At 40.9% G+C, this 25991-nt stretch overlaps 1 protein-coding gene across 3 annotated transcripts in view; it reads left to right on the top strand.

Moving 5' to 3' along the window:
* Window positions 1-11140: 11140 nt before the first annotated feature.
* The window catches only part of LOC144595950 (glutamate decarboxylase 1), a 48915-nt gene continuing 34064 nt past the window's right edge, over window positions 11141-25991 (top strand). Inside the window, exons 1-5 of one of the 3 annotated variants that reach the window (XM_078403924.1) lie at window positions 11141-11430; window positions 12617-12791; window positions 15726-15788; window positions 21946-22104; window positions 22491-22733. In XM_078403924.1, the coding sequence (XP_078260050.1) occupies window positions 12710-12791; window positions 15726-15788; window positions 21946-22104; window positions 22491-22733 (547 nt within the window). In that variant the 5' untranslated portion in view covers window positions 11141-11430; window positions 12617-12709. The other 2 variants (XM_078403921.1, XM_078403922.1) reach the window with 2 other exon arrangements.

The raw sequence follows: 25991 nt of genomic DNA, 5'->3' as shown, positions 1-25991 counted from the left end.
ACCTGGTTTTAACTCTCTTGTTGGCCTTTTGTTGGTCTTGAAATATAAATGAAATATAAAAGTAGGACACATGTTGCTGAGTAACTGTGATACACCATAACCTATTTAAGTCCTTCAATTAATGACAGTTGATTAAATCCAATGATTTCTTCCTGTTTTACAATATTGCCATAAGTTTTATATTGAACTGTATATGGAGTATCTCACCTCCACTCTTTCAATCCAGATGAACAGTCTGAACCTGAAATATTGACTATCCATTTTTCTTCCACAGATGCTGCCTAACCCACTAATTTCCTCATGCAGTTTGTATTTTGATGCCGGCAGCCCATGGTCCTTTTTGGCGGTGTTTGATTTAGACAATAGACAATAAGTGCAGGAGTAGGCCATTCAGCCCTTCGAGCCAGCACCACCATTCAATGTGATCATGGCTGATCATTCTCAATCAGTACCCCGTTCCTGCCTTCTCCCCATACCCTCTGACTCCGCTATCTTTAAGAGCTCTATCTAGCTCTCTCTTGAATGCATTCAGAGAATTGGCCTCCATTGCCTTCTGAGGCAGAGAATTCCACAGATTTACAACTCTTTGAAAATGTTTTTTCTCATCCCCGTTCTAAATGGCCTATCCCTTATTCCTAAACTGTGGCCCCTGGTTCTGGACTCCCCCAATATTGGGAACATGTTTCCTGCCTCTAACATATCCAACCCCTTAATAATCTGCCTGACCTGCTGAGTTACTCCAGCATTTTGTGAATAAATCCCTTAATAATCTTATATGTTTCGATAAGATCCCCTCTCATTCTTCTAAATTCGTGTATACAAGCCTAGTCGCTCCAATCTTTCAATATTTGAGACATGCTATTAGAATAACTGAAGCATGTAACTGCAGATTGAACAGGATGGTACACATGGCGGCCAAAATATGACCATGGTAAAGGAATTGAATGTTAGGGTTAGCATGGAATGTCCGTCAAAGAAAATGCTGTGGTCTGAATGATGCCCAGTTTCCAATTCAGACAAGTAGAAAATTACTTCTTTGTGTCCCTGTCAATGAAAATCTTGTGGGAGTCAGAAGGTCAGTCATTCAACCCAATATACCCAATTATCTGGTCTATTGTAGCCTCAATATTAGTGTGGCTAGTTTGTGGTAATCCCACAATGTTGCAAGTGGGGGGATGTAAGGGTAGGTGAATAGACTTTCTCTTGTTAGAGATAATCATTAGCTAGCACTTGTGTGGAATGGATATTATTTAATATTTATCAGCTCATGTTAAAATGTTATCCAGAACTGGTTTTGTATGCAAGCATAGGCTGGTTTACTTTTGAAGAGCTGAGAATGAATTTTATTATTGTAAAATATAGCAAACGTTCCCCCTTTTGACATTATGAAAGGTGGAAGGAAAGTCACACATGAAGTTGCTGAAAATGGTTGTGTCTAGGACACTGCCTGAAGAAAGATTTTAAATCAAAAGTGTTTTGTAGGTAGTTCCACTTGTGGGTTTTATGCATCTGATATCTCAAACTTGATAACCAGACATGGTGAAGTTAGAGAAACAAGAAACAGAGTTATGAATGAGTTGAAGTTTGCTACGGGTTGGAAAAGCAAGCCAGCAAAAGTGGACAGTGAGCAACTAATTGGCGTTGTCTACAGGTGATCTATGGGAGGCATTCAAAGGATATTAAAAGTTGGATAAAACAAAAAAGAGAAGGGTTTTGGTACAGTTAGAGGGGGGGGGGGGAAATGAGAGATGAGCCCCTACCACAGTCTAGAATATGTATGAGATATTTACAAATAGGAGAATGAAGAGGGGACATTAAATGATACTGGTGTGCAAGGATAATGAAAATTTCAAAGCATTTTGTAAGTAAATTGAGATCAAGATGATAATGAGGAAAAGGGTAGGCAGTACCAACCAGGGATCAAAGGGTTAACCAGCACATGGAGCCAGGTATAGGTGGGAACTGAACTGAACACTTCTCATATATATTAATTACTGAGAAGAAATTGTTGTTAGAGAATTTAGAGGATGGGGGAGAATGGAATTCTAGTAAAGATGTCTATTAAAAGGTGGTAATGGGCTCAAAAGTTCATAGATCTCCAGGACCTGATGAGATTTATCCAAAGCTTTTATGATAAGCAAGGGAAGTGACTGACAAACATTTTCAAGTCTTCTCATCCCACAGAAGAGATGACAGGAGGACAGCAAGAGTGGTAATCGTGTTCCAGAAGGACAACGGGGATAAGCAGGTAATTAGAGGCCACTATATATGACACCAGTGGTGAGGAAACTAATTTTTCAAATTCTGGGTCAGAATTAATGTACACATAGGAGAGGCAGGGATGCATGATTTTATTAAGGGGAGATCCTGCCTGACTAATTTTTTTCAAGGGGATGACTAACTGTGCCAATGAGAGTAGTGCAGTTGACGTAGTCTACATGAAGTTCACTAAGGCCTTTGATAAGGCCCTATATGAATTGCTGGTCTAAAAGGTAAGAGCTCATGAATGAGTTCCAGTGAAATTTGTCATCTGAGATCTAAAATTGGTTTGTGCCAAGGGTTGATTAATGATTGGAAGACTCCGACGTGGTGTATCACAGATGCTGGAATCTTTTCTATTCGTTATAAATGTCAACAACCTGGATGTGAATGTGGGAGTTATGATTAGTAAGTTTGCAGATAAAATGTGATCAGAGGTATTTATAGTGAGGATGGTAATGTTTAGTTACAGAACAATTTTCTGATGAGTTGGTGAAATGGGCAGAGCAAAGGCAGATGGTAATCTAATCCTAAAAAATATGAGATGATACATTTTCAGAGGTCCAATAAGTTATCATATACATAATGAATGATTGGACTCTCAGAAGTACTGAGGAACAGAAGGACCTTTGTGAACATATCCAAGGATCCCTGAAAACAACAGTAAAGGTAGATACATTGATTAAGAAGATATGTTTATTCTTGTCTTAATTGGCAGGGAATGGAATATATGAGAAGGAAGGTTATAGTACAACTATGTGTTAGGCTACAGCTGAAGTTTGGTGTGAAGTACAACTTTGCCCAAATACAAGTACAAGTATAGCATGCAATAATAAAGCTTATCACTGTACCTCGGTACACGTGACAATAAACTAAACTAAATTACAATCGATCTGAAACATAGAAACATAGAAAATAGGTGCAGGAGTAGACCATTCGGCCCTTCAAGCCAGCACCGTCATTCAATATGATCATGGCTGATCATCCTAAATCAGTGCCCCGTTCCTGCTTTCTCTCCATATCCCTTGATTCCATTAGCCCTAAGAGCTATATCTAACTCTCTCTTGAAAACATCCAGTGAATTGGCCTCCACTGCCTTCTGTGGCAGAGAATTCCACAGATTCACAACTCTGGGTGAAAATGTTTTTCCTCATCTCAATCCTAAATGGCCTATCCTTATTCTTAAACAGTGACCCCTGGTTCTGGACTCCCCTAACACGGGGAACAATTCTCCTGCATCTAGCCTGTCCAATCTCTTAAGAATGTTATATGTTTCTATAAGATCTCCTCTCATCCTTCTAAATTCCAGTGAATATAAGCCCAGTCGATCCATTCTTTCATCTTGCCATCCCTGGAATTAACCTGGTGAACCTACACTGCACTCCCTTATAGCAAGAATGTCCTTCCTCAAATTGGGAATGAGTGGCTGAGTTACTCCTGCACTTTGTGTCTTTTCATGAAAATGGAAGGTAATGCACTTGGAGTGGTGATTACCTCTAACTCTGTGATAAACACTGTGCATGCAATTAATCTGCATTGGGAAACACCGTGACCCATGGTGGCCGATGAATATTCATTCTGACCCTTGGTAACCCATGTTCATCCCCTCAGTGATTCACTCTGAATGTTGGTGACCTCTACTGATTCATTTGGTGCTCTGCACTTATTTCCTCAGTGTTCTTGGCTGAATCCCACTGTTGTGGCAAATTTTTATCTATATGTTGTCATCCTCCATGATAGTGAAATTATTTGAGAATTTATTTTTCAGTGGTCTCTATTCAGCTGACGCTCAAGTCCACTTTCCCTCATACTTGCTCTCTCCATAGACCCAATTCTCAGCCACTGGAACTCCTGGTTTTATCTGTTGGTGTTTTGACTGTTTACCTCAACTTGCTCTCCACAAGTTCAGTCACTAGATTGGAAAGTCGATATCAATTAGACTGTTTCAGTCTGATTCAACCTGGAACATTTGCTGAGAAGGGAGATTAAATAAAAATGTAAGTGTACAGTGTAAGTAAAAATAATTTATTTTGTTTATTTAGTTGAAAGAAACAGTAGTTCTTCAGCCCACAATGTCCACGCCGAACATGATATCAAATTAAACTAATTTCATCTGCCTGCATGTGATCCAAATCCCTCCATTCCCTGCATATCCATTTGCCTAGCTAAAACCCCCTATCCTCTCTGCCTCCACCACCACCGATGGCAGCAGGTTCCAGGCACCTACCATCCTTCAATGTAAAGAACCTTATGCCGCGCATGTCCTTTTAAATGTGCCTCTTGCACCTTAAAGCAATGCCCTCGAGTTCTTGACATTTCCACCCTGTGAAAAAGGTTCTGATTGTCTACCTTATCTATGCCTCTCATAAATTTATATACTTCTATCAGATCTTCCCTCAGCCTCTGGCATCCCAGAGAAAGTAATCCAAGTTTGTCCAACCTATCCTTATAAGTAATAGCCTCTAATCCAGGCAGCTTTCTGGTAAACCTATTCTGCACCCTCTCCAAAGTCTTCAAATTCTTCCTGTCATGGGACGACTAGAACTGCATACAATATGGCCAAACTAGTTTTATAAAACCACAACTAAAGATGATGAAATTATGATGAAACATTCTCAAAACAAAGAGATGATGTAAATTTCTAGACCAGCAAGGAAGAGATGTCGGTGATGCTCGGCGTGGAGAATCTGTGCCCATGACTCTGCATCTTATCACCGGGCACATCTTTTCTGGTAGCAGTAAGAAGGAAGCAAAAGGTAAACCTTAGGAAAATATGGAAGGGATAGAGACAGGTTGGAGGTGTAGCAATGATAGCAATATGGACAATACTTGGACAGGAAAATAAGTTATTACTGTAGATGTTTCAGCAAAGACTGCATAGGTAAATCTAAAATTGCACATAGACCTTCCCTCTGAGGTGGATCACAAAAGAAAGATATTGGAGAAAGGTTAATTATTTCAAAAGCTCAAAGTTGAATGAAGAAAAATAATGGCACACTGCGGCACATGCAGAGGGTGGCACAGTGGTGCAATGGTAGAGTTGCTGCTTTACAGTGCCAGAGACCCGGGTTTATCCCGACTACTGGTGCTGTCTGTACAGAGTTTATATGTTCTCCCTGTGACCACATGGGTTTTCTTTGGGTGCTCCGGTTTCCTCCAACCCTCCAAAAGACGTACAGGTTTGTAGGTTAATTGGCTTCTGTAAATTGTCCCTAATGTGTAGCATAGTGCTTGTGTGATCACTGGTCAGTGCAAACTCGGTTGGCAAAAGAGCATGTTTCCACGCAGTATGTCCAAAGGCTAAAGTGCCATCACAATCAATGTGTGTGTTACTCATTACTTTGGGTAGGGGCATTGAGTAGTCATGATTATACATACCTAAACATGAAGGTGTTGGAAAATTAGGACCATAGTTATATATGGTGGCAGCGTATTCAGTAATTTTGCAAGGGAGAGGATCTTTGCAGTTATCGAAAGTGTTAAAAAAGTCAAGGACAGGTTTTTTGAGAAGAGGATGGCAAGTAGTTCTGAAAGAAAAGGGCAATAACCAAGTAAAGAGGTCGTTCACAAGGAATGTGGGGGGGGGGGGGGGGGTGGTAACCAGTTTAAATGGAATGAGAAGAATCAAAGAGAAATAGATCAGCCTTGTGGATAAGATTATTTCAAAAAGAGCAGGAGAGGATGATCCATAGAGATGGAGGCCATGATTTAAGGCTCAACCAGAGTAAACTGAAAGAAAGAAGTGATGCACAAAAGCAGCTGAATTAAATGATCTAAAAATTAGAATTAAAAATGTTCATGAATCCAACACATTTGTCAAAGCTAGAGTGCAGGGGAGATGATTTAAGGAGATTCAGAGAAGAATACTTATTAGAAACTCTTCAATGGCACTAGAAATGCCTCCGACTAATTAGGTAGCTTTCAATCACGGACATTTTCATTAATTGGAACTTGATTGTGTACTAAAACTTGCAGAGCATTCAATTTCTCCACCAGATGTCATAAACTAGCAATAAAACAGTCTGAAGAAGGGTCTCGACCCAAAATGTCACACATTCCTTCTCTCCAGAGATGCTGCCTGTCCCGCTGAGTTACTCCAGCATTTTTTTGTCTATCTTCGATTTAAACCAGCATCTGCAGTTTTTTCCTACAAATTAAAACTTGGGAAATGAATTAACGATTTCAGATCCACTGAAATGAAAATATGAGATTGTTTCTTGTCAATTGAAACTTATCTTCTTTATAGCATTGCATGGAACTCAGCATTTGCCTCAGCTCAGTGAGAAAGAGGTTCATTGTTTCATGAGTTGAGTGTTGAAGTCATCTTCAAGACTGGTGCCTTGGTATAATTTCACAATGAGTAATCGAAGCCAAGCGTGCCGCCTTAGCCGAGTACAAGCGGTCAGTTAACGAGAAGAACCTGCAGATCCTCAGGGCTGCCAGGAGCAAGGCTCAGCAGACTGCCAGGCGTTGCGCCAATGAGTACTGGACACAGCTTAGTGAGGACATCCAGACGGCCGCCATAAAGGGGAACATCAGGGGAATGTACGATGGCATTAAGAAGGCACTAGGACCAGTCCAGAGCAAGACAGCCCCCACTCAAATCCTCCACTGGGGAAGTAATCGCAGACAAATGCCAGCAGATGGAGAGATGGGTGGAACACTACTCCGATCTCTACTCGAGAGAGAACACAGTGTCCCCCTCAGTCCTTGACGCCATCGAGTGCCTGTCGACTATGAATGAGTTAGATGGAGAGCCGACGGTAGAAGAGCTCAGCAAGGCCATTGACAGCCTGGCCTCAGGCAAGGCCCCAGGCAGCGACGGGATTCCCCCTGACCTGATCAAGCACTGCAAGACTACCTTACTGCTTCCTTTGCATGAAGTCCTCTGCCAGTGCTGGCAAGAAGGAGCTGTACCACAGGACATCAGGGATGACACGTATTCCAAAAGACATCCTCTTTGGAGAGCTAACATCTGGGAGGAAACCCATCGGCCGCCCCCAGCTACATTACAAGGATGTCTGCAAGAGAGATTTGAAGGTGCTCGACATTGATGTGGAGTCCTGGGAGAGCCTTGCAGCTGACCATACAAGGTGGAGAGGTACCCTGAACCAACATCTCAAAACGGGGGAAGAGAAACTGATGAACGCAGCGGCAGAAAAGCGGGCACGCAGAAAGGACCGCAGCAACTTCAACAGACCAGAGTCCACACACAAATGTGACCTTTGTGACAGAGACTGTCACTCCCGCATTGGTCTCTTCAGCCACAAGCGACGCTACTCTAGCTGAGGTGTGAAGCAAGCAGCCAACTAGGATGCATCACCCATGGTCACCCATGACCGAGGGGGCCTAAGAAGAATAAGGACTACTATAAACTATAATAAAACCAGAAATACAGGGAATACTCAGCAAGTCAGGCAGCATCTATGGAGAAACTTTTTTTTTAAGTCAATGCAGAACTCAGCATGTTCTGAAAGGACACGAAGTGCTGGAATAACGCAAGTCAGGCAGTATCACTGGAGAATGTAGATAGGTGACGTTTTGGATCGAGACCTGCGAAGGGTCTCGACACGAAACGTCATCTATCCATGTTCTCCAAATATACCTGACCTGCTGACTACCACAGCACTTTGTGTCCTTTTGTGCATTAACCAGCATCTACAGTTCCTTGTTTCTACATCTCAGCATGTCTTTTTTCCCCCAGATTTCCAGCTTCTATATTTTTGTTTTGAAAATGAAGAGAATTCAGATGTTGGAAGTACAACATTAAAAAAAATGAAAATGCTGAACTCAGTAGATCAGGCCACATCTATTGGAAGAAAAGCAGACTTAAGTTTTAGGTCACAGACCCCTAGTTAGAACCTACTCAGTAATGAGAAAGTTTCCTCAACCCAAAGGTTTAACTCTGTTTCACTTTCCATTGATGTGGCCTGACCAGCTGTGTATTTCCAGTTTTTTTCGGTGTGCTTTTTTTGCTTTTTAACGCAGTGGTGGGGTTTTTGGGAGCAGTGTGCTGACCAAATTTCTCAAGAACGTCAGAAAGGATTTACTTCTAAATTGCTGTAGTACTTTAGTTAGTTCACATAACCTTTCAAATGTTATTCTAAACCTTAGTTTCGGAGTCAACATACCCATTTGCGATGGTGAACTTAAACGCATTTTGTCAATAACCTTCCACGTGAGTTTTGTTGGGGCGCTTTCAATGGCACATCCCGAGACCGCACCGTTGTCTCAGGCTGTGCTTGACATTTGATAACTCACCACCAATCATTGCTTCATGTCAAAACCCTTGTAAATTCTTCAATTAATGACGGAACGTGTGTGTCAAATGTTACAGATATAGCCTGAATATCATTTAGATTTAAGAAGAATTCCGCCAGCCGAGGAAAAAACATAGAAAGCCCCTTTAATGTTAAAGGTACAAGACACCTGAAGCTTTCACTGTAACACAAGTGTTACATATTGTCCTCAATTTCATTTCAGTTTGCTGCCTTCGCAATATGAATACATTGTACAATGTGGGTGTGATAGATTGGCGTAGCAGACGTAGCATGGATGTGAAATATTTAGCATTCAAAACAAGGCAAGGAATTAATTGTTGTTACAGCGCTGTGCGTCATCACGACAAATTGTAATTCACGTCAATGTAATTGAACACTGATTTCTCAGTCTATAGTCAAATATGCCAATGGTTTCAGTATTGCCAGTGTATAATATTGAGTTGCAGCTCTCTGGTAGGTTCGTATTTAAAACTGATGTCAGCAGATAACCTCGATTTGACTGATAATTTGAAATTCAGACTTGCAAAATAAAAAGATGGGCGACACACGTAGCACACTTACCATAAATTCGGCGACCGGAATTGGTGTAAGCGGAATGATAGTGTCCTCTAACGTTCTTAATGATTGATATCTAGGTTGATTCAAACACAATTAACAATATAAACAATACTGTCTCCAATAACACGCAGTCTCGGTGATGTCAATGGTTATGACATGCATGAAGGTACGCGTCAATATGCTGATAAAATATAGACTTATTCCAGCGAATGTACAGTTATTATTAAAATTGAAAACGGCACCTAAATTGCAAAGTATCCGTGGTTGAAAAGGTCAAATGTTCCATTTTTCCTGATGTGAAGGAAAATAGCTGCCGATGCTGGTTCAAATCGAAGGTAGACACAAAATGCTGGAGTTTAAGTCAGCGGGTCAAGCAGCATCTCAGGAGAGAATGAATGGGTGACGTTTCGGGTCGAGACCCTTCTTCAGACTGGTGTGAATGTTCTTTGCCCTTCCAAGAGTTACAAAAATAAATTTTCTGATATTCGATTTTCCGATAAGATCACGGTGTTCACGTTTAGGACCGTATCAGTACATCATTGTTGTTTGTGAGAGAGCAAAACTTATTTTTTCGACCTTCATGGAAAATCCCAAGATTTTGAAGCATGACAACCTTTGTTTTGGTGATTCATTGGGTCGGTTTTGCTTCAGTTTCTTGCTGATAGATGAATTATGTGTGCTGTGAGGCATGTAACAAAAGAACTTGCACTTATGAGATGGCACAGTTAATTTATAGATGCAAAGTTTCCGTCACGAAATTCCCAAAACAGGCGCACATAGGTATTCCTGGTTTGCTAACTGTTCTTCATATTAACATCAAATCTTCAATATTGTATGAGCATCTTGGTCGGCATGGACGAGTTGGGCCGAAGGGCCGGTTTGCGTGCTGTACGACTCTATAGGCATTTCAGATCGAATAATTTAACTTTTAAAATGCTTTATACCCCGACAAACACCAAAAGAAACCAACTAGTATCCTGTGAAATACACTATTACAATAATATGAAGATAGTGGAATGTCCGATTATTTTCATGGTTATAACGGTATAACGTATAATTCACAATTTATCCATTGGTTAAACCCATCGCTTCATTCGCGTGTAATTAAATGGAATTTGCGTAATAACCTTCCTGCGTTGTTTGTTGTGATGTTTTCTTGTCCGCAACAATCTATTTTGTGTCTCACGCAAAATATCGTATGAAATTGGAAGTCTCGAAGTAATTGATCTTGTTCTCTCTGTTTTGACAACAGTTCGTTCATCAGGTGCCCCTTGCTTTTCTTGGTAATCGAGTTCAAAATCCACTGACGTTCGCCTTTAAACCATTTCCTCCCTTGTCTCCTTCTTCGACTACCAATTAACCTACTCTTACAGTTTCGCCATTTATTTTATTTCGCCAGTCTACTACTTGTCGCTACCACATTAATTTAATATTTCACTTGCATTTCTACCCATTTTCCTACGCGATTGAAAATGTGTAACTTTTTTAAATAAGGCTGTTACATCTTTTCCTTTTCCAGTTGTCACGAATTTTAATTATCTCCCATCACGGGTGTATGCATACATTTTTTTCTTCCAAAAAGTGTAACTAATGAAAGCTGTGATGGGTTCGAGCCTGTCGAGACGCCTCCAGACATCCTCTTGACATTTGAATGAAGCAAGGAAGACTTCAAGGTTTGTCAATCTGGAGCGCCCTCTCCTGGTCAGTATTGTTTACTATTTACGACCTTGTACGGAAACATTTCTTCCAAATCAAAACACAAATAAAACCCAATCACGTCGCGCATTTGAAAAAAATATTCTCATAGAATAATAGAGAAAAGAATAGGTATTATTGTTTTAACGTTGCTGATATTTAGGCAGTGACGCAGTCGTGTGTGGCGCCAGGTTGATTATTCTTATGTTGCAATAAACGTGAAGTACAGCTGTTCGTACATCAATTATCGATTAAACGACCCACTTGAAAGTTTAAAATCCTTGCTATAAAGTCTGAATTTGCTTTCCCTTAGTGTTAGGTGCTCTTGATGCTGCTGCATCTTTCTCTACCATTTGTTGGATATTCCAACCTTCTTCGGGCGCACCTGCTGCGTGCTCAGTATTCTCAAACAATGACTTGTACCCCAGAGGTATCAAAAGTACCTGCTGAAAAGTCACGTAACTCCGGCGAAACAGTGGCGGGGCGTTGGTTTTCTGCAGACAAAGCAACCTGGACAGTATTGGCGTGACACTTTTGGAGCTGAGGAGGTGATGTGTGACTCATTCCTGCGTCGTGTTGGATAAACGGGCGATTCACACTTTCAGAGCAGCAAATCAAACGTACTTCTGAAAAACAGGTCATGCTGAATGGAATTTTTTTTTGATTTGATTTATATTCCGACATCGTTTCCCTTGAAGTATTATAAGCGTCCTTCATGCTGACGGAAACTTGCATGTCTACAGATGTAATTTAGTTGTTGGGAACCAATTGGTTGGAGACTGCAACCTGGGCATCATCGCGACACGGTAAAGTCCTCCTCGTTGCTTACCTGAAAAGTTAAATGTTCTTAGAGGCTCCTTTTCTTGTACGAATTATTTAACCAAAATTCGCGGCTAACTTTCCCCGTGCTCCTCCACATGGATGGATTATATATTTGGGGGGTTTAAAATCCCAGTGGGTAAGTAAGTATAACATGTCTCCAGTTTTTTTAAAAAAGCGAATGGAATGAACTTGAATATGAAACATACTGTTTTCCATCGATTTGTCCAAATGCATAAATCGAGTGTTGGGCGATCATTATGAACGATTGCTTGTGTCCAAATTCGACTGTACTTTGTGTGGATAGTTACTGTGTTAATGATAGATAATGGGAGTGTGGCTGATTAAAGTGATATCAAAGGTCAGATTGGTCTTTTAATTGCATGGTTACTTATCGAAAAATTATTTCTGGCCACGGCATTGATTATTTTACAATTCGGTTAAATCGTTTTGTGCGATATTTGATCGGCGTCGCGGATGGCGAAATCAAATGTTTTTTGCATAAATTAATTCAAATTGACAATGGCCATGATTTTGCATTGGCGACTGACAATTGATGTGGCATATATGGTGGGTGACATTGTCCTGCTGGATGTCCTTTCTGATCAAGTGCAGAATGTAGGATATCTGGCGGTTAAGCAAAGGCAATATAAATTATTTCACTCAATGTTTTCAATGAGATCTTTGATCAGATCTGCCAAACATTTTGACGCGTGATTCCATTAAAGTGGCTGACCTATATCGAGCCTCGTCCTTTTAAAGGGTTTCTGGAATTACATCAATATTGATTGCAATATTGCTTGCGTGAGACATGTCTGTCTGTACAGGCGCGACTCATTGCTTCTCCCACCTTCCGTGAGAGCACTTCAGCGCCCTGAATGCTAATAAAGTGAAATGTTTGAAGGCGCAAGGCTGGTCTCAAAGCCATTCGCCCTGTCTCTCTGTCTCACACACGAGCAGCGGCTTCCGAAGAAAACAAACGAAACTTATTATTTTCCTTGCAGAAGCCCGCGACTTCGTGTCATACATTGAAGAGAAAGGATTCTAAAGAAGGCGTCAGCCCCATTTGACCCAGGACTTTGCATCTGCCAGAAGCGATGGCATCCTCCGCGCCTTCATCCTCCGGTGCCGGTCAAGATCCCAACTCAACGAGTTTGCGGCCGGGAGACAGAAATACAAGTAAGCGGGTTATATCCAATTTCAAGAAGATCACCACAGCAAAATTGTCGAAGTGCCCTATTGTCATGTTGTTGTATGCAGAAAATCTATGAAAATACATTGCAAAATCTGAACGCCATCTCAGAAATGTTTAAATGAGTATGTGTTTCAGTAATACTAAGCAGCATTGACGTCCCCAATAACGTTGTGTGATTTATGCTTTTGTATTTATTTAAGTGCAGAGTTTAGTCGTTTTAATTTTTTTTTCACATACAGCACCTGCAGGCTGCGAAGTATTTCCACTCTGTGCAAATAAGCATACAGCTGTATGTGGATAAAAGAGAGAAACCGTCTAAGCTGTAATTTCAGAGGGGTTTATGCACTTTGCTCATTATCACAGACCCTTTTAGTGCAGATTTTGAGAGGACGTGTAATTATACGAGGGTGAATACGAAGGCGGCTGCAGCACCAAATTGTAGCTCTTATGAATTCTCTAATAGATCCGACGACATACAGCGAACGAAAGAGAACTATTGAGCTGGGGAGGATGAGAACGGCGCTAATAGATCTAATCAGTCTGTTACATTTCCTCGGTAATTTTGACATCAGGTACAAATAAACAAGTCCGATGACATAATCGGCACCAACAAAGAAAAACTTGCCAAAAACAAAGATGGGTATTGCAATCATTACACTTGTGGTATATTTGCCCTGAAGGGGCTTCATATGCTACCAGGCGAGAATATGTATTCCATCTGCCAAGAGGCATTGGAGTAACCTAGATTTCGCTTTCAGTCCATTGTCAAGCATTAAAATTCTGGAATTGAAACGATGCCACCTTATCTCAATATCTTCATATTTTACCACCGCCACCATCCCATCTCCGCCCCCATCCACGAGTCGCCGTCTCTCTCTCGCTCTCTCACACACGCGCGCGCGCAAGCACACACACACACACACACATACGCGCACACACGCTCGCGCGCGCAAGCACACACACACACACACACACACGCATACACACACACACGTGCACACACACACACACGCTCGCGCGCGCAAGCACACACACACACATACACACACACACAATAATCTCCAGTTTTTTAGTGCTTTAGGCGTAGTTCGCCTTTGTACTTAAAGGAAAGCAAACGTGCCATTCATGTAACATAGAATTGACCATTCAGATCAATTTACCTTATCTTGTTAAAACAAGATGTCAAATATAAGAACGATATAGACTAATATGCATTCACGACGTCATTAATAGCAGAGTATGTGGGTCAATGAACGCTTGCTCTACCGTAGCTAATTTCAGAGTCGGTAAATGTGAAGAGCACGTCGTGTGCATGTTTGTCCTTTCCTCTGTAATCGTGTTTCTTGCTTGTCCTAGTCTTATACCATTAGCTCGTGGGATGCTTTATCTCCCAGTCACTGACCTGAGGCGCATTTGTCTGTCAGTGTTTTTTCACGCAAGTGTCACCAAGAGGCTTTCCTCTGGCTGTCAAGAGTCACGAAATTCTCCAGCAAAAGGGCAGAGCCTGGCAGAGAAATCGTGCTCGTCTGGCGCGGCCACGTTTGCAAAGAGACAACCATGGAGGGTTAGGGTGCATTCGGGAAACAATTTCCACATCTTACACCAAATCCAAACAGATTTTCTGTTTACTCCTGGCGCTATTCTACGGATCTGAAATCCCCATCTAATTACTTGTTAATGTAGATGAATGACATCGCCTTCCATCGAAACAATATTTGCAACCCACATAAGTGGAACCACTGAAACTCACAGTGTGATTTTTATTTTAGTTTATTACTGGTGGTTAAATAAAATCGCAAAATATAGCTTTCAATTCCAATCTATAAGTTGGATGTTACGTCGCGCTTTCTTTAGAATTCGCTTTTGAAGATATATTTTGGGGAATTTCATCATTCGCTTTCGCTCCTGTTGCGTAGCTACAGAGCCATCTTTGTGATGCTATTAGTATTTACACGCCTCATAAACCCGGGCTCTGGTGCTGCCAGACTAGGGAGAGACTTCCAAATTGCCGCTTCACTCAGCCGTTCAGATCAAGGAGAAATATATAAGTCATGTTCCTAATTTTTAATTAAATGCATCAATGTGTGCGTCCTATAGGCTGATTATATGGAGACCCGATTTGCTATATTTAAAGCCTAATGATTATAAATGTTCTCAATCATATTTCTTACTCTCAAGCGTATAACCCTCACAACACTCCTTGTAACTCACCACTCTGGGCTGCACAGTCATGCGAATTACTTGGTTAGATTTTGAAATAAATTGCCACACGAATCATTAACTTGCTTTAAAAATGGATACTCAATAATAAGGTAACGCATAAATGCAAATGAAGACGTGTGTTTGAAAAAAGAAACGAATTACATTCGTGCAAAACAGGGTAATATTCCCTGGCTGACAGCTAGTCGTCCAGAGCAGAGTTAGTCAAATATCATTTTTCAGCCAATTAAGTCTTTGACTACTCTCCCGACCTCATTTCACGCAGGTTTGTTTTAAGCTTGCAATTTGCCAGAAGTGTGCCAACATTTATTAGATAGTCAGTCCTAGGACGACCTGGTTTGGTATTCAAGGAAAGGCAACAAAGTAGGAGAAAAAACGGGAAGATCGTGCCGCCGCATTAAAAATTATGAAAAGAACGCAAATAATTGGGACGAAGCTTTAACACTGTATCCGTCTAATTCTTCTTTAGATTGTTTGCATAATGACATTCATTATCTGTCACGAATGCACTGGATGTGATGAGAATCGTTTTGCAGCTTTTCATGAAACATTTCGGGGAACTAAATAAATGCAAACCTTTTTAGAGTTTATAGTTATCCTCGCGATACATCGTGAAATGTGTTCAAACTATTGTTATTTAGTTTCACAGAAGACCAGAACCTAGATGTATACATTTCTCGTTCTTTCTATTATTTCAGCCTATGACGCTTGGTGCGGAGTTGCTCATGGCTGCACAAGAAAACTTGGTCTGAAAATCTGCGGTATGTAATTCTCTATTTGATATAAACAAACAAATCTTTCAAAGAGCATTTGGGTAACTTTAGTATGCCAGGGTCAATCAAATAAAATAAGCCGAATATCCGGGTCCCGTCCAGCACATGCACACCCCGTGAATTACCCAATGGAGGACTTGGAGACTTCTTCGAGTGTATTGACTTTTTTGTTAAACCCTACACAATCCAGTACCAGTCAAAACGATGTTTGTCTTATGTTTTCAATTTAATGTCAATAAATTAATGAGGTTGCTCGGTCTTCTATTAATTCCTTTAAATCGTAAAATATCCAGTTCTGTAACAACCAATCTTAATTGGGACGATCTCAACTGCTCATCTTAAATGGCACGATCCTTCATGTGGAATCCGGTGCACATATTGTTGATGCTGATGGCGATTGGTTGATAAACGTCATGCCTATTGGGCAGCCATGATGTTCACCATGGAAGTGAGATATTAACATTTAAAGTAATTATTTTATGTCCAATGGAACAAATAGCTCTCTACAGGATTAGCAATCAATTAGAAGAGGGGGGGGGGGGGGGGTGGAAAGTATCGGCAGCACTTACACATCCGCGAGGTTCCTCAAAACAGGCGATGAATTATTTTGTAGTTATTTGATTAACGTTCGTTTTCATTCAAGTAATGTCATGGGTGCGCATCTGGTAACACACTTGCTGAATTTATAATTATTTAAATGTGTATCAGAGGAGTCGTTGCAGAGTTGCGGGTGGACAGAGAGAAAATGGGACTGGTCTAGATTAGGTTTTTTTTTGCGGTTGTGGACTTCTGGATCCCAAATTATGTTTGGGCATTATGGTTAGGCAACTTTGTGTTATCGGCAACTTATGTTTGGGTAGAAATCGCAGTGGAGCTGAGGTTTGGGTAGCTTTGATATGTCAACCCAATATAACAATAGCCTTATCCACAGCAGATCTGACCGACCAAACCCAATGAGGACCAGTTCTTTGTTTTGGTATTGCTAATTGAGGCAAATGCCAGGACAATGGTTGAGATCATCTTGAAATAGGATCATTGAGGTTCGGAGTCTTTCGGTACAGTCAAGTTGAGCGCCTTGTAAAATATCTTATCCAAAAAGGTATCACCCGTTACGATGTAGCAATCTTCGGCAGTACGATGAGACATCAGCCTGTTTTATCAAGTCCCTGGAGAAGTAAAATATCACCCGTCAAATATGTTCGTTAATGAAGCAAAATTGTGGCCAAATTACTAGCAGGAGAGAAGATTTATCAAAAATTCGAATAAACACTCCATGAAATTTATGAAATGTCTTTTTTTTTAGCCAAACAAGGTTAGTTCAAAAAAGAACAAGATGGATTTATGCACCTGCTATTCGATGTCGATCAATCCATCGATGGAAAGATACAGCATGGAAACAGGCCCTTCGGCTACCAAGTCCATCGACCACCCTGTTCACACCAGTTTTGTGTTATTCCACTCCTTACACACGAGGCAATTATATGGAGACGATTACAGCCCCGAACGTCTTGGGAGGAAACCAGAGGAACCCCGCGCAGTCAGAGGGAAAACGTGCAAACTCCACACATCCAGCGCCCAAGGTCAGGATCGAACCCGGGCCTCAGGCACTGTGAGGCAGCAGCTCAACCAGCTGCCCTGCTGCGTCGCCCCATCATTAAGAAACAAACACTTTCCTTCGTATAATTGCACTTAATTCCCTTACCTCCCAAGATCATTTACTTTATGTGCAATTCAATATTTGTAGTTTTCAGTGAAACATGGGTTGACTTTCACCCCAAATGGTATGCAAACCATCTCACTAATTTCCGTCTTCCTTCTGCCTATACTTTTGAAAGTACATGGGGGAAAAAACTCTAAAACAAATAGATTATAGCAGTCCATAATGCAAAAGAAAATGACTGCTTATTTCGGTCCAAAGCAGAGCTCCCACTTTTTACATGTTAGATATTTGTACATTCCCTTTCATGATTCACACTAAAGAAAGGCAAAATACATCTTGTTAGATTTTACAGTCTGAGCAAATTTATAAAATAATGAACTGGCATAAATACAGCAAACGCAACAATAATTATATTTTGAGGTACAACCTATTTGCAGTCTAATCGCTACGCGGCGGGGCGCAAGGATAAGGTTTGAGGAAACGCGAGCGTGAATACAAAATAATCACCGGTATTGCTCTTGTGTTCCTCCTAGTGGAGAGGGCACGAATAACACGTGTAATATTTGGGTCCTGGTATACATTAAAATAAAACAGAATATGCTGGAAATATTCAGCAGGTCAGGAAGCATCGGATATTTACTTGGCAGATACCATGTGACATATGAATGCTCTCTCTCGCTCTCTCTCTCCCTAGATATATATATATATATATAGTAAACAAAATAAAGTACAATATTGTTGTATTTTATGATAAGTTCTCCTGATGACAGAAAATAATTGCATCCTGATTGCACTGTGCAACTCCCCAGAATTATTGATGACTAACGAGTTCATCTGTTGGGTGATAGCGAACTGCTCGTTCCATTAATGCTTGACTTATTTCCTTCTAATTGTTACAAAAAATGTTTACATCATTTTCGGGAATCTTGAGCGAAGCACAAAGTGAATGATTCCTACCCGAAACGCCATCTATCCATGCTCTCCAGAGATGCTGTTTGACCTGCTGAGTTACACCAGCACTTTGTGTTTTTTTAATGTTGACCACACAATTATAGTAACACCAGGATCTACAGATGCTGGAATCTTGAGGGAAGCACAAAGTGCTGGAGGAACTCAGGAGGTCAGTCAACATCTATGGAGGAAATTAGTCTTCCGATCGGGAAGCTTCTTCAGACTTTTTCCCTCCAACGATGCTGCCTAACTCGCTGAGTTCCTCCAGCACTTTGTGTTTCGCTTTTTTTCAACGATTATATTTATTCCCGAGAAGGATGTAGTGCATCTCTCTATAACTAAATTACTGTTTATCCATTATAAGAGATACGGGTTTTCAGTGTGAATACTAACTTCTGAGTGAATATTCCTGTTGATAAGTTAATGTATAATCCGAGTATACTTTTGAGCGCTGATAAACGAGGATATTGTATTGCATTGAGATTGAGTAGATGGTCATTTTTTTATAATTAGCAATGGAACCTCCAGCCTCAGCAAGACGAAAATTAACAGTAAACAACCTAATTAATTTGGCGCAATTAACTTAGGGGAAATAAATGTAATCACGCTCGAACTTTGGAGAGGTCGATGATGATACATTGGATACATTAGCTTAATCTTTATTGTCGATGTATAAGTCATGATAATTTCTCTCCTGCTGCTCGACTGATATTTCTTGACTTTTAGAGAGTCCCGACAGCCTGCATTATTTCCCCATTCTCCCAGCTCTTCCACGTCCTAAACCCCAAATCTTCTTTGCCTGTCATACTGTGGTGCTAGCAATAGGGGACATTCAGCGTCTGCGTCTGCTGAATCTGAACTATTGTTCTAATGTTTACCAGTTCAGTTAAAGCTTGATCCTGGCTAAATTGTGTTACCTGGGTCAAAGGAACTTCAATACAGATGCACTGCGAATACCCACTCTCCGAGTTAACTCTACCTCCACAGTCAATCAGTCTGAAGAAGAGTCGTAACCCGCACCTGTGCTGTGCATATCCTCCACACATGCAGCCTGACCCATTGAGTTATTCTATCACTTCGTGGGTTTTTTTAACAAGCAGCTGCAGTTCCTTGTATCTCCCAACAAAGTTGTTTATTTTAAGATTCATGACGACTTTGTTGTAAGAAACTTCTAAGCCACAATTTCCCTTCACAGTTTATTTTTATTTTTTAAGCTATTTTCATGGGACGAATTTTATATTCTGGTGGTAACCATCTTTGGTGAATCTTCTTCGTAATACTCAAAATATTATTGCCAAATGCTTCAGTAATTTGCCAGACAGCGAACAAAGGAAGGGTCCCCCACTCGAAAAGTCGTCTGTCAATTTCCCTCCACAGATACTGCCTGACCAGCTGAGTACCTCCAGCAATTTGCGTTTTGCTCAAGGTTCCAGCATCTGCAGTTCCTCCTGTCTGTCTCTAGAATTTGCACCTGAAAGCTGAAGGGAATACTTACAAAGGAAAATAATTCGGACACAATGGTGTAGAATAACAGTGGCATGATTACGGTTTAGGAATAATCGTTATAAACGGGTGCACCGTCTGGCGGTAAAATGTGCCATGACTTTAGTCGACTGGAACTAATCCAATCTGACATAAACCTTCGCCATCTCTAGATTTTGCGTTCCGAATTTCGAATTCTGCTTCTAAACCAAATCACACAGGCTTTATTGAATAGCATTACATTTTAGACAATTGGTATAATCGCCGACTGGTGAAAAGCAGATTTTGCTGCAGTATTTCTCGTTATGACGCTGAATGGAAAAAAAAACGTTTTGTTTACGTTGTCAAACATTTTAGGGAGCGGGAAGGTTATCTTTTCTAGCCGCCCCATGCAAAGAGAATATCACACCCTGGGCTGGAGTTTTAAAAGCTGCGCTCGACGAGCACTTTGATTACAGAAAGGCTTTTCATAAACCCCCCAATTGTAGAATATCCCATCCACTGAGTTAATCACTTTTTCACAGCAGTGATTGTTATTGTGGGCACGGAATCGATCAAATATATTACCGTTTTGAAACCAAAAAAAAACTTATTGTTGAGAAGAAATACAAAGCTATGATCTGGTATCATTCATTTGCAGTGCCTTTTTTCTCCGAATTCATCAGCCTTATCTGCCCAGGCACCACCTTCCTCCAGGGAATAGATTAATGGAAAACTTATTAAAAGCCTATTCGTCACCTCGCTGTTTTCTGAGATAGCGAACACAAACTCCCAAAATTACAACATAAAAGCAGTCTAGCCTGGATAAATTATCAAGAGCAGCACTGGTTCTTGTCGGGTTAGTTATGTCGTGTTAGGTTAATAATACGCTGGTACTTTTGCCGTAGACGGGTTGTAATTTCGTGCGACCGTTTTAACAGACAGCTGCTGAAAGGGAATTAATATTGGAATTGATGAATGGGCTCCTGGAACGTGGAGATGATGAATTATACGTGTACATTCCAAGGCGTGTATTATATCAAGAAACCCATCGTTTGCGTACATAGAAGGCAAGCATTGAAGAAAACGACTCAATTCTCCCTGCTGGTGAATCGGTTTGCTCCGCGCGTTTTACATGAAAGTTCTGCTTCGACTTAAATCAGGGAGGTTTGTTGGTCAAGTGCACAATGGTTAAAAAAAAATCAGACGTGTATTAATTTTCTGGTGGAACCGTTAGACAGGGTTGAGACTCGACAGCACTCTGTTTTCTGAGATTTGAAGATGTCATTCCATTTCAGCAAGTTCTGATTGCAAGCAAGCCCCAGAGCCAAGGTCGCAAAAGAAATCGAGGAGCCGATCTTTCACATTTAATGCAGCCCTTTCCCATCGTTCTGCCAATGCTTGAAATTGCAAATGTTTAAAGCAGTTTTGCTACAATGTAAATCACTGTCAAAGTGCAAACCCGTCGCTCAGGTTAAATAACTCTTTTTAAATAATACAATCATAGCCGAATTTATGTTTTTGCCCTGAACTAGCAACCGCATTGACAAATTACTGGGAGTATTAGATCTTAATTGAAATGTTGGTACGTGGGTTATTTCATGCTGTAAAGAACTGGTTTAGAAATGAATCTGAAGATCTCAAGTGCGTGGGATTTAAATCGGAAGATAGTGGTCGCGATGCGGGATGCCTCCATTCATCATTGTTCCTTTCGCTTTGACAGGCTGGAAAGTTTGGCCGGAGGCTCTTCTGACTTGGCTCCAGTGGCTGCTTCTGGCCGTCTATTGTGTCGGTTTTATTTAACGAGAATTCGCCAGTGCACTAAAGAACGAATGAATGTTTGTTTTCGCATGGTTGGTTTTGTGCTGACGACATCGTGACCTCAGCCTTCTACGGGCAAATATTCCATATAAATGATCTGCTGAGAGGTTACAGCGGAACTATAATAAGCAGCGCCTTCCCACTTAGTATTCGACATCTTGCTATAATTACCTTAAAACGAGACAAAACGATACAATATGTTTGGGAATGGAAGGAAGCAATCTCTAACCGATCTTTCTGGTACTGATGCAGGTTTTTTGCAAAGGACGAACAGCATCGAGGATAAAACCAGGACAGTAAGTTCACTGAAGGACCGGCAGTCCTCCAAGAACGAGAACACAAGTGAAAACAGCGACAGTGGCTTGATATTCAAGCGCACGGAAACGGACTTTTCCAATCTCTACGCCAGAGGTAATTTTGTGAATGGGGAATAAGCACGTTTAGTGAAAGTTTAGTCCCAAACATAATCAGGAGAAATCGACTGTTCAAATCTTGGGATGACGCTGCATAACGTGGATTTGTTCGAGTTTTCCATTTTCCAGATTCACGATTTTGAAATCCCGTTTGGAATTTTAAAATGTTATGTTTATTGGTCATTTGTTATTTAGTAACGGCTATCAATGCATTTTATAAAATTATGTTTGTGTTTTCAACAACTGAATGTTACAACTATCGTTATTGAATAAATAGCTTGTATGTAAAGTTTCGCCGGTTCAATCCATTTTTCCTGACCTTTTATGTTTATGTTATGTTGTTGGGATAAAGATGACGTTTATTTGCAAAGTCTTATTTTCCAGATTTGCTGCCAGCCAAAAATGGAGAAGAGCAAACTACGCAATTCCTTCTGGAAGTGGTCGATATTCTTCTCAATTATATTAAGAAAACTTTCGATAGGTCCACGAAAGTGCTGGACTTCCACCACCCACGTCAGCTATTGGAGGGAATAGAAGGTTTTAACCTGGAACTTTCGGACAACCCTGAATCTCTGGAGCAGATACTGATTGACTGCAGGGACACACTTAAATATGGCGTCAGGACAGGTAAAAACCTCAATATTCTCCATGGTTAAAGGCAATTAACATTTTGTCTATGGGCGCAGCGGTACAGCTGCTGCCAGACAGTTCGACCCTGACAACGGGTGCTGTCTGTACGGAAAGTGCACGTTCTCTCCGTGACCGCGTGGATTTTCTCCAGATGCTCCGGGTTTTCTCCCGCACTACAAAGGCGTGCAAGTTTATAGGTTGTGTAAGGAGGAATTGCAGATGCTGGTTAAACCGATGACAGACACCAAAAAAAGCTGTAATCAGGCAGCGGGGCAATCAGCATCTCTGGAGAAAAGGAATAGGTGACTTTTGAAGAAGCGTCTCGACCCGAAACGTCACCGATTCCTTTTCTCCAGAGATGCTGCCTGGCGCGTTGAATTACTCCGCTTTTTGTGTCTGCCTCAGGTTTATAGGTTAATTGGCTTCAGTAAAATTGTAAATTGTCCCTAGTATGTAGGATAGTGCTAGTGTATGGGATGATCGCTGGTCGGCGCGGACTCCGTAAGCCGAAGGGTCTGTTTCCACGATGTATCTCTGAAGTCTACTTGTCCCAAAATGACCACTTTGCGCAAAGCGGGAAATCTCCATTCTTTCATGGGTCAGGAAAGTATCGCGAATGAGCACCGTGTGTGGATCGACGTTGCTGTCGAATAGTTTTTTCTCATGCGTGTTTTTCATGCAAAGCGGCCGAGCAGAGCACGGCAGTCACTTGTGTGGGTGTGTAATGGTCGATTCTAGATGATCGTGGCATATATCCGCCCTCGGGAAATGAAACAAAGACATGCTGCATCCGAGTGATAATTCTACCCGCCCACAATTGTCAAATGGATGAATATTGTGTGAAATGGGAACTATGTTTTCTCCTACAATCCTTAAATGGACTTAGATCGTGCCTTACATTTTGTGAGATAGATATACTGACTGGTACCATTTTCTTATCATGAATGGTCGCAAGAAATATTGTAATTTGGCCCATAAACTGACGAATATCCCTTGGAGAGTACACTGCGAGAAGAATGTGTTTCATATATAACCTTCATTCTCATTTATTATAGATCAGTCATCGCAATGAGATGTTTACCGTTAGTCAAAAATTGCCTAGGTGGAGAGTACGTTCCCCCTGTCATCTACTCACTCGAGCGGGTACCTTTTGGGCAAACGAGTGTTGATACTGGCCGCAGGCTTTGTCTCGCTCCCTTTCAGTCAGCGAGTTGGGTTGTTTTGTTTGCTAAGGATGTGGTAGTTCAATAATTGCCACTGACATAAATTTCATCCTACTCATTCCGAGCCTCATCACGTTGTAATTAACTAAGTTCAGTCAAGCGTTTGACTGATCGCAAAGGCGACAGAGATCCATAAATGTTACTGACTATATCGAGGTTCCCTTGAACCCGACGTGTGAGATGATGCACATGATTTACAAAAAATAAATTCATGAATTTCTTTGTGAACAGTTATCGCTATTTGCTAACAGTTACGAAAAAAAATATTTCGTTTCAATGTACAATTGGTCTCTCCAAAGACCTACAGGTTTGTAGGTTAACTGGTTTGGTATAATTGTAAAATTTCCCTAGTGTGTGTAGATTAGCGGCAGTGAGCCTTGTAGGCGCAGACAAAGTGGGCCGAAGAGCTTGTTTCCGCGCTGTATCTCTAAACTAAACTAAACGAAACTAGTTGTTTTATTCAATGGTGCAACTCAGACCGGAATTGCACGATCGGGATATTAGACCGAGACTCGAATTAGGACGTTTGGAGCTAACGTATCTTATCTGTCCTAGCCATGGCAAGAGTACAGAATTATACTTCTAACCATTACTGACACTACATGACAAACAAGGGCGCTGTCCATGACTTCGAACGTTTACCCAGGAAACAAAAACAAAAACAGAGTGTGAATTTAAATGGGTGGCCATGTTTAAAATAACGGAATAATAAAAATCTCATTACTAGTAACTCATAAAAAGAGAACCATGTCAATATCGCTTTGTATAATACAAAACGGAGCCAAGTATGGTAAGTTATTTGAGCATTGTCTTTGCATTTTTGATATCCGAGCCTTCATAGAATAGTATCAGAAAGAAAATATCTGCCCTTGTCTTCTCCTGCCTTGTCAATCTTCTGTCGAGACCCTTTTCCATTCTTTAATTCAACATTTTTTTAATTATCGGGTGTGAAGAAAACATACTAGGCCATTTTCACTGGGCACAGAAATAAATAAATCACTTCCCCCAGTTCATCAGTTTTATGGAATAAAGCCAGTCAGCATGTTTCAAACTGTGAGCAATTCACGTCAAAGGCCAGAATCCTCTCCCGTAAATTGTGCAGTAATGTCCATGTCATACATTAGCTCCAGCTGTAAAATTGCCACGAAGCGACGTCAACTGTCCCACTCAATACTTGTCAGTGGAACCGGTCGAATTAAATCCCGCTAAAGGATGGACATTCAAATATGTCCCCCGTGCTTAGAACAGTCGAAGATAATAATATATTTAATGCTTTCATTGTCAACCTTCTTCATTTGTTGCCATTTATAAAGTAAATATTGTATTCTAAAGTTAAAGGTTACGTTTTAGTTCCGAGGTGGAACTTATTGAAATATTTTTTTAATTAAAAATTCAATTTTTAAGCAATGATTTCTATCCCAAATGAAATAGCATAACTCTCAGAGTTGAATATATCATTTGTAATTGCCAATCGCGCAAGTCATTGACCAATGAATATAGAGGCAAACGAATTTAGTTAAGGGCCATTTTGATGAATAGCTGAATTCTACAACACATTTGCTACCTCGATTCGTTGGCCTGTACAGCAGGAGTCAGATCAAGAATCTATAGCCCATGGGCAGGCGGGCTCCTGACTTGATTTTGTGCGCATCATTTTATTTCAAAGGTAGGTAATTATCGCTCACGGCATTCAATATCCAATTAATTAGCCTGCGGAATGAGCAGTTCATCAATAAACACTTCATAACACGGTGGCTCTAAACGTGAGTAAGAATGACGGGGCTGCTTTGCCTCGCGGAATGCGCCGGTTAAATTACCCACCAGTGTCCCATTCCGCGGCTGTAAATTCACTTACTTTAATAACCTTTTAATTTTTTTATAAACTTGAATATTTCGCAACCATATTGTCATTTAGAGTTTATCGCATCTTGCTGTCCCTACAAGGCCTCTTGAAATCAATACTTAGCAGCCGTTTGTTTCCAGGCTGGAATCGACTACTCCAACCCAACCGTTGAAGCGTGGTGAAAGATTC

This window comes from Rhinoraja longicauda, chromosome 8 (genome assembly GCF_053455715.1).
Source record: "Rhinoraja longicauda isolate Sanriku21f chromosome 8, sRhiLon1.1, whole genome shotgun sequence".
In the NCBI taxonomy this organism is placed as follows: domain Eukaryota; kingdom Metazoa; phylum Chordata; class Chondrichthyes; order Rajiformes; family Arhynchobatidae; genus Rhinoraja; species Rhinoraja longicauda.
Note: the sequence above shows the minus strand (reverse complement) of the source record. Positions and strands in the feature narration are given on the sequence as shown.